Raw genomic sequence first — 9,802 nt, forward strand, 5'->3', positions numbered from 1 at the left:
CAGCATCTATGATTTTATAATTGAAATAATACTTTTATCTATTTTTCAAAACTGAATTTATAGCCATTTTCGGTACCAGATAACGACATCATATACATGTATGCAGGCACATGCACAGTAGAGCACTTTTTAAATTGTGAAGAAAATTACATCTCCATAAAAGGGTTACTGAGATCCTTGAAAACATTACTGGCAAAAAGTGTAAATTGGTGATTAAAGGGGACTGTGTTGAAAAATAATGCAATATATCAACAGAACTCAAATCTTTAATGAGACTTATTCTAATTAACCAATTAGCCTCTATTGATAGAGTCGACTCAATATTATAGGATCTACCTACATGCTCATCGTACAGGACTAAAATGCACATTTGCCGCAATGCGCAGTGTAACGCGAGGCATATTAGGACGATAGCGGAAACATAAGACGACCCGCGTTATTAAAATAAGCATTTCAATTATCTAAATTAAATGAACAATTTATATGTGCATTTTTTTTTATATGAGACACATATGTATAAATCATTTTGCATATATTTTAAAGTAAATGTTTAACATGCTTTAGTGGCAATTGATATTTAGTTTATGATTCGAAAATGAATTTTTCGGCAGAGCGAAACTAAAAAAAAATAGTCACGAATAAGGCGTACATATTCCAATGGTTGAAACAACGATAACAAAATGTTAGTCATACACGGCAAAATGATTTATTTCTGTCAATTACCAAATTTAACAAAAAAAGATTTTTGAAACACATACGATTTCACTTGACTATTCGGGTGTATGAAGGGGGATAACTCTGAAAACCTTGGCTCGGTTGTGTAGTACACACCTCCAGAATCAACCAATCATAATCGCCGTTACAAAAATATCGTCGTAACACATGGATTGAACCTTTGGCATGACTGCCAGGTAGGCAACATTGACAGGTGAACCGGCGAGATCATTCCTAATTACAGGTACACCTCACTCACCTGGGAAATTGACAACAACGTAATATAAGTAATTATAAGGTGAGCTGTCCGCACGATACATACATCTTAGCTTGAGGAAACTGGCCATAAAAGTTAATTTACATATGACAGTACAACTTTTCACATTTTGATACAGCAATTGTCACGCACTATGTCATATATATATACATTAATGTACACCTGATGTTATTGTCATGCACATTGTCTGTTACTAAATCGAAAGTAAATTTTCAAATTCAACATGCATTAAAGTGCTATGTCAACATGTACTGTATACAATGTAAATGCATTATATGTATGTTCTGTGAGTCGGACATGTATGTACAGTGTAACTAGCATCATTTTTGTCTGTTCTTTGTAGAGGCCAAGACATGTATATTGAAGTCATATAATCCACCACTGGCACATGTCAGAAACTCCAAATGTGACAATATAGATTAACCGCACAAGTCTAGTGTTTTTCTTATGTAGGTCAAGGGTCAAAGTATAGGTTACAGTGACCTAATTTTGGTACAGGACACTGCTCATCCATGAATACATGTGACCCATGAAATGTATGTGTATACATCATCTACATATCAGCAGTACTGTATAAAATTCCATTAACAATTTTAGAAGTCTCAAGGAAAATATAAAAGCTTTGATGTAGGTCAAAGGTCGAAATGTAGGTCAGATTTAAGTTTTGAAATGGGATACACAACTATGCCTACATGTTCCAATGTAATGTAAGGAGACTAGCCTGATTAAGCCTTATATTGATTAATGTCAAAGGTCATATTGCAGGTCAAAGTGACCTAATTTTTGTGTGAAACATACAGATCCTCTCAGGTATGTCTATAACTCCAATATTTAAGACTGCGTGAACAAAACAAACTATAAATGGATGAGCAGTTTGACTTAATTTTCTTGTTTTACATCATATATGTACAGCCAATGTCATTTAAGGATATGCAAGGAGGTGGAGAAAAGCTGGAATGCCCAGAGAAAAACCACCAACCTACTGGTGACTATCTTGTATGGCTTTTGAACTAATGTAACATAGGTGGAGAGCTACGTAGTGATAATATGCTGGAACACCTTAACTACTTGGCCACCACAGCTCCGTATGTTGATGTATAGACAAAAAACATACACAGTACTCTGATCTCTCAAAGTTATACTTCCCTTCATTTCATCCATGAGACGGAGTAAAAGGAAGGGAAGTAACTCTAATACTTCTAGTTGAAGGACAGACTAAATGCAAAAATTAAGTTCCTCCTCACTCCACTGTTACTGAGGAATATTGCAATAAATAACTTGTTCACCCCTGAAATTTGATAATGGACTGGTCTAGTCTTTAATTTAGAAGAGTCTAAATGTGTCTCCAGGGGTGAATGAGTTAATTAGTAAAGATTAAATGTACATGAAGTTGACCATGTTCTCATTCTGTTTGTATTTTTTTAAGTTCTGAAACGTTTAGTACTTCTTCAACGTCATTGACAATTATTTCAGCAGAATTTCCAGTTGACCGAAAAACAAAATGGCAGACTCTGGAGATGGCAGCCCTGACCTTGTCATAAGGACACCCTGTATACACAGTATACCCATGTCCAAGGGACGCTACTCTGTTTATCTTAAACTTGAGAACCTTCAGATACCAGGATCTTTCAAACAGAGGGGAATCAGCCATTTCTGTAAAAAGGTAATAAAATACCATATTCCATAATTTTACCCAATAAGGGTCCTTTTCCTATTTGAGTACTGCCTCCAATTGGAGGCCAATAAGTTCACTAAGTAATGGTTTAATTTCAATATTTATTGAATTCACACTGAAAATATGAATACTATAATGTTGTTTTGTTTTATTCTTTTTCATATTCATTTTTGCTTTACTTTGTGCAGTAAACCTGTCTGGTCTGAATTGGTCCCGTTAACACCAAAATCAGAAAAATGTTTTTTAACACACAATTAAGATCCTATAAATGTAAAATTGTCATTTTCACGATTTTCTCTGTGATACAGGCAGTAAAGAATGGCGCCACCCGATTCGTTTGTGCCTCCGGAGGAAATGCAGGACTGGCCGTGGCATACTCTGCCCATTGTCTTAATGTACCAGCAACCATAGTACTACCAACAACAACTCCGGACTTAGTCGCTGATAAAGTCAGAGACATGGTAACCATTGTTTACAATTTCTGTTGTCATGGAAACTACCGCCATCATGTTTAATTGTTATAGAATGTTTTGTTATGAAATTGTTTTTTATGGTTTAGGAAATTATCGTTTTTTGGTTGATTGGAAGACAAGATGGACAACATATGTGACCATCTTGGATTTGTGGCCTTCTTGGATTTTGACACTTCGAGGAAAAAACAGAAAAGCAGAAAAAGGCCCCTATTTCCTTTGACCTAGATAGATAATACAGGAGTTTCGAGATCCCAAAACAATATGGGTAAAGTATTATTTCCCATCGATAAGTCCCGCCTTCCTATGATTTTGACGTCACGAAACTCACATCAAATAATGACGTCATAATCACCGGATGGTGGGACTAATCGATGGTAAATTATACTTTACCCACCCCATTTTGGGATCTCGAGACCCCCCTTCTATGGTGGCACTAAGATCCCTCGGAGGTGGCAAAGAAAATTTGGTCATTGTATTGAAGAGATAAAAATAAGAATAAAAAAAAATCACAAGTCATTCAATGCAGCTTAAGGGTAACTTATCTATAGCAGGGGTGTGGCCATTTCTGATGGATTTCAGTTTTCTATTTTCTTTTTTTTCCACTTCAGGGGGCGATTGTGGAAGTATATGGGAGTGTATGGAATGAAAGTAATGAATATGCCCAGAAACTGGCTACAGACCCTGGTAAGTAAGAGTTACCTCCCCTTGATAAATATTTATGAATTTAACTGGAGATAACTTCTTGTCAAGAGTATAATGCTAGCTGGCATACTGGTACATTTGGAGAAAATGAAACTAAATAATGAATCCAGTAATAAGGTCAGAATGATAAGAAGCAATACATTAAAAATTTAACATGCATCTATGAAGGCATTTACATAACAATTACATTTTTCACTATTCAGAAAACAAATATATTTCCATTTTTTTTCATTTTGTCATCATGATACTGCTTCAAATGAAGGAGTTTCTTTTTTTTATTCAGTGGTTTGGATTTAAAACATATTTCATTAATTTACAGGCTGTGTGTATGTACACCCGTTTGACCATCCAGATGTTTGGTGAGAATCCTGATTCCCTTACAAAAGTGCAAGTAGAAATAAAATCAACCATATCTTGGCTCATTCTTTGCTCATTAAACATTAATTCACAGTAAACATACCGTATTTCCTATGAGACACATTATCACGTCGTGATTCACATGTGAAAGACTGGCAAGTTCATGTCATATGGAATACAATACCAATGTTGTAAGCTTCAAAAAATTGCAAAAGTTTTTAACATTCAATTTAAATGGTTAAGTCCATTGAATGGGAGGAAATTTACATAACTTCAACTCCTTCTCGAGACAAGGGAAAGAGTGCTTATAGGGGGAGGGGTGCTTTTAGGGGGAGGGGTGCTTTTAGGGGGAGAGGTGCTAATACCTACCAGCAAGGACTGATAACTCTTAAAATGCAAATACAGCGTATGGAGGTAGGGACATTCATTTCTTAGAGATTTCTATTTTTAATTTCAGGGAAGGACACAGCCCAATGATAACGGAAGCCAAAGAGCAGATGCCTTGCTGTCCTGATGTCGTGGTGACGTCGGTCGGGGGCGGTGGACTGTTAACAGGAGTCGTACAGGGCATGTGGAGTGCAGGCTGGAAGGACATACCTGTGATTGCCATGGAAACCGAGGGGGCTGAAAGCTACAAAAAGGCGGTAGAAGCAGGAAAGCTAGTAACTTTACCTGCAATTACCAGGTACCTTCATACTAACTTTACATCTGAGGTGATTTGGTCTTCTTTGAAGATCTTTCTATTTGAAGTTTGTTTATAAAAGAAGATACATATTCTAGCTCTCTTGGCAACTTCTTCCTATTTGAAGGAAATTTATGTGAGAATATGTTTAAGTATTTTTTACTATTTTCAGTGTTGCTAAAAGTCTAGGATCGTTAACTGTATGTGCTGCATCCCTTGAAAAATCCACACAACATAAAATCTACCCGGCGTTAGTTACAGATGAACAGGCTGTTGGTGCATGTATTAAATTCTCAGGTGAGTAGAGAAGTGGTCAAATTCAGGCAAGGTATACAGTCAAAAGCTTTATCTCTGGGTCACATATACCAAACAGTTTAGGTGTCTGACATTCTACCACTAGCCTTCCACCCCTGGTTTACAGTGGCTGAGTGGTTAAGTTGTCTGACATTCCACCACTAGCTGTCTACCCCTGGTTCACAGTGGCTGAGTGGTTAAGGTGTCTGACATTCTACCAATAAACCTCCACCTCTGGGTCACAATTGCTGATTGGTTAAGGTGTCTGACATTCTACCACTAGCCGTCCACCCCTGGTTCACAGTGGCTGTGTGGTTAAGGTGTCTGACATTCTACCACTAGCCTTCCACCCCTGGTTTACAGTGGCTGAGTGGTTAAGTTGTCTGACATTCCACCACTAGTTGTCTACCCCTGGTTCACAGTGGCTGAGTGGTTAAGGTGTCTGACATTCTACCACTAGTCCTCCACCTGTTGGTCTTAGTGGCTGGAGTGTCTAAGGTAACAGATATTCTATGACTTGCCCCCCACCTCACAATATCAGAGATTTATAGAATTTTGATTGTCTATTTCATATCTGAGATATTGATATAATCTTTCAAGATTTAAATGATATTGATTTTTGCATTCTGAGGAAATGCATTACAGTTATTTTAATAGCAGTAAAATCTCATTTGCTCTTGAATTATTCATCTGAAGTCCTATTTCATTTGTGATCTTCTCAGAAGATCCAGAATAAGAAGGGCTACAAATTGAGGAATTGACAAAGGTCTTGTAGAAATAGAAGAGGGCATATAAAGTTAGGCTCGGGATATCCGTAAACATGTTGATGAGTGATAAATGATAAACAATTTATGATTTTAGAGGACCACAGGATGTTGGTGGAGCCCGCATGTGGTGCCAGTCTAGCGGCGGTGTACAGTGATGTCATTCCCCGCCTACAGAAGGAGGGTAAACTCGGCAACGTAGACTCGATCCTCGTTATAGTATGTGGTGGGAGTGCCGTCACCATTGATAAACTCCAAGAACGATACGGACTACAATCATAGTGTGATCATAGTGTGAAAAACTTTTAGCACTATTGAATGTTATATACATTTCTTCCTATATACATGTATATTTTTAATTGTTTGATTTTAAAATATCTTTACCATTTATCGTAACAATAGAATTGAATATACAGTTTTAGTCCCTCTAGACTATATATGACCAATCTTGTACACGACCACTCCTTTCAAATGACTGATTTTTTAGGCATGGACGTTATTCAACCGTAAACTATCTCCTGTCAACGACCACCCTTCATAAACAATAAAAATAAAATTTCATGAAATGTACATAAGAGAAAATTTCACTAATGACGCCAAGGTCACTTGATCACAAAAATTTCCCCCGCAAAAATATTTTGTGATTATACGAACTGTGTATGAAGAAATATCAATCATGAAAATAACTCCACCATGAAAGTTTAATGCTTGTAATTGGCACTCACAAAGATATCCACTTTTATATTACATGTAACTGTTTCTATGTACAAGTATATTGTTTGATTTCACGAACATAATCATCTTTATTGTTAATTTTAACAACAAGGATACTGTGTAGTAGCTAGTTTTTATTTCTGGGGATCAAATTTCGATATATTCAACTAGTCAAGTTCATTTCCATAAATATATTAAATACTCGCAAATCAATTAAAAGAATGAAAAGTACAATAATCTATTTAGATGATTAATTTTAGAAATTAAAAAACAGATGAATATATCTCCCTGGGTGTAAGTATGAAAAGTAACTTGTGAAATTGTCTTCCCACAAAGTTGAATAAGTATACAGTATGTCCATATAATGTATCACAGCTAAGTAACAAACGCTGCTTGAAAAATATTGATACAACAACCATTCACTTTGTTCCAAGACCGATGAAGATTGTGTTATGTAATTTGATTGTAATTTAATTTTGTATTCGATATATTTTGATGTTTCGTTTGGAATTTGTTTTGAGAATTATTACAATGTTTGTATCATCACACAGTGTATTATTTATAATTTTGCTTGTTGTATTTACTGGATGGAAGAATGAAGAAGGCTGGAGTCATGGATAGAAGTTACAATGTACTACTGCCATGACATTTGTGTGTGTGCGTGTTCGCAGATAACCAATTATGCTGTCAAGCATTTTTGTGTTAATAGACATTAACTGCAGGATAAAATTAATCCCGCCCTATATCTGGTTGTATGTAGACAATTTCTGTGATGAATCACTAATATCAGTCCCAGATAATATCATTTGTGTTAAATTATCGCTAATTCAAATAGTTTAATATAAGGTATGAATTAATGTAACAAAATTCAATGATGTATTTTAATATATTTTAAAACTACCTCTTTAACTCGACCTGCAGGAGACCAGTTAAAAGTTGAAGGAATACGGAATATATTTGAGTGATTCGCAGTGGCATGGTCTTCCAGTCAAAAACTATAATCTCGATCGAATTATGATTGGTTTGTTTAGTATGTCCTATTAATAGCCAGGGTCATGTAAGGACGTGCCAGGCTTGATTATGGAGGAAAACCGGAGTACCCGGAGTAAAACCACCGACCAGTGATCAATACCTGGCAACTGTCCCACATGGGATTCAACACTAGACATTATTTGTCTATGATATTTGATAGTAATATACACATACTGTTTAAGTGAATTATGTATTACTACATGTATGTATACACACATCACGTTTCTATCTGAATTGTACTTTTCACCAAATGATGACAATGTACATTTAATTTTTAAATAATTTTAAACTTATTGTAAACTCTGCTTATAAATTACATTATTGATATTGATTTTATTTCAACTTGCGTTTCTATTTTATATTAACATATCCGGTGTTAAAAATACCGAAAAAGAAAGTGTCCTAAATAAATGATTTATAAAATATTTTGTTTCTTTTTAGCTTACCTGGTTTTACTGTGACGTCTGTCAATAATCAGGAATCATGACCGCTGGTCAGAATTTAACCCAATTTGACTACACAATTGATTTCTAACCAACAGTATATATTTAAACATTATAAACTAAAATGTATATGTTTTGTAGGTTAGAAATTCGTGCCAGGTCTCAGAGAATTTGACTGGTAGCTAGAATCCTTGTGAGGTGGGAAATTGTAACAAGGGCCCAATGGGCCCGAATCGCTCAACTGCTATCTGGTAATCATGCATGGTTCATAATAGGAGAGTGAAAAAGAATTTATATCATGGCCAAGCACGTTAGAGGCCCCTTTGCCTTTTGGTTATTAAGAAGAAGTCGTTTAAAGATTTTAGCCTATTTGACTCCTGTGACTTGAATAAAAGTCAAGGTCATTCATTAGAACGAAACTTTGTAGCACTTCATCCCAACATGTCACCGACTCAATATCAGGTCCCTAGGCCTCTTGGTTATTAAGAAGTCATTCAAATATTTTAGCCTATTTGACCCCAGTGACATTGAACGCAAGTCAAGGTCATTCATTTGAACAAACTTTGTAGACCTTCATTCCAACATGCCATATGCCCAATATCAGGTCAGTTGTTTTAAAATTGAAGCCTATTTAACCCCTGTGACCTTGAATCAAGGTCAAAGTCATTCATTTGAACAAACTTTGTAGCCCTTCATCCCAGCATGCCACAGGCCTAATATCGGGTCCCTAGGCCTCTTGGTTATGAAGCAGAAATCTTATCAAAATATTTCAGCCTAGTTGACCCCTGTGACCTTGAATGAAGGTCAAGGTCATTCATTTGTACAAACTTAGTAGCTCTTCATCCCAGCATGTCACAGGCCCAATTTCAGGTCTCTAGGACTTTTTTATCAAGAAGAAGTCTGTTTAAGACCTATTTGACTCCTGTGACCTTGAATGAAGGTCAAGGTCATTCATTTGAACAAACTTTGTTGCCCTTTATCCCAGCATGTCACATGCCAAATTTCAGGACTCTAGGTCTCCAGGTTTTTGTTTAAATGGAAAAGTTGACGCCGGATGGCTCACATTATTGAGCATCCACACAACTGTAAACCTGATTATTTTAGCGGTACTTTTATTTTAGAGCTGTCTTTAAAGCACTTATTCATGTACAATGCTGTAAAATGGTATTTCTGGTATGAAACCACCGAATTGCATTAAATTATATCCACACTAATTAATACTAATTTATAGTATTTTTTTTTTTGTGCATTAGCACTAAAATAAGTATGTTTACAGCATTTGGATTTGACTTTGAGCATCATGATATTAAACCTTGAGCACCATATTGTGTATTTGACCTTGAGCACCATGATACTTGGATTTGACCTTCAGCATCATATTTGGATTTAATCTAGAGCATAATGGTATTTAACCTTGAGCACCATATTTGTATTTGATCTTGAGCATCATGATATTTGGATTTGACCTTGATCACCATATTTGGAGTTGACCTTGAGCACCATATTTGTGTTTGACCTTGAGCACCATATTTGTATTTGACCTTCAGCTTCATATTTGGATTTGACCTTGATCACCATATTTGGAGTTGACCTTGAGTTTCATATTTAGATTTAACCTTGACACCATTTTATTTGGATTCGGCCTTGAGCATCACAATATTTGGATTTGACCTTA

General features: G+C 35.9%; 1 protein-coding gene across 3 annotated transcripts; it reads left to right on the forward strand.

Annotated features, from left to right (window-relative positions):
- The first annotated feature begins 868 nt into the window (after nucleotides 1-868).
- Nucleotides 869-8,112, forward strand: LOC138331315 (L-serine dehydratase/L-threonine deaminase-like). 3 transcript variants are annotated; one of them, XM_069278843.1, is made up of 8 exons: nucleotides 869-1,012; nucleotides 2,465-2,654; nucleotides 2,975-3,127; nucleotides 3,748-3,823; nucleotides 4,161-4,200; nucleotides 4,656-4,883; nucleotides 5,053-5,177; nucleotides 6,036-8,112. In XM_069278843.1, exons 2-8 carry the CDS (start codon nucleotides 2,493-2,495, stop codon nucleotides 6,218-6,220), a joined length of 969 nt encoding a protein of 322 aa, XP_069134944.1. In that variant the 5' UTR covers nucleotides 869-1,012; nucleotides 2,465-2,492; the 3' UTR covers nucleotides 6,221-8,112. The 3 variants fall into 3 exon arrangements, with proteins under 3 accessions (XP_069134944.1, XP_069134943.1, XP_069134945.1); XM_069278842.1 differs by having other exon boundaries at nucleotides 2,468-2,654; XM_069278844.1 differs by having other exon boundaries at nucleotides 873-958.
- The last annotated feature ends 1,690 nt before the right edge of the window (nucleotides 8,113-9,802 follow it).

This window comes from Argopecten irradians, chromosome 9 (genome assembly GCF_041381155.1).
Source record: "Argopecten irradians isolate NY chromosome 9, Ai_NY, whole genome shotgun sequence".
Lineage (NCBI taxonomy): Eukaryota > Metazoa > Mollusca > Bivalvia > Pectinida > Pectinidae > Argopecten > Argopecten irradians.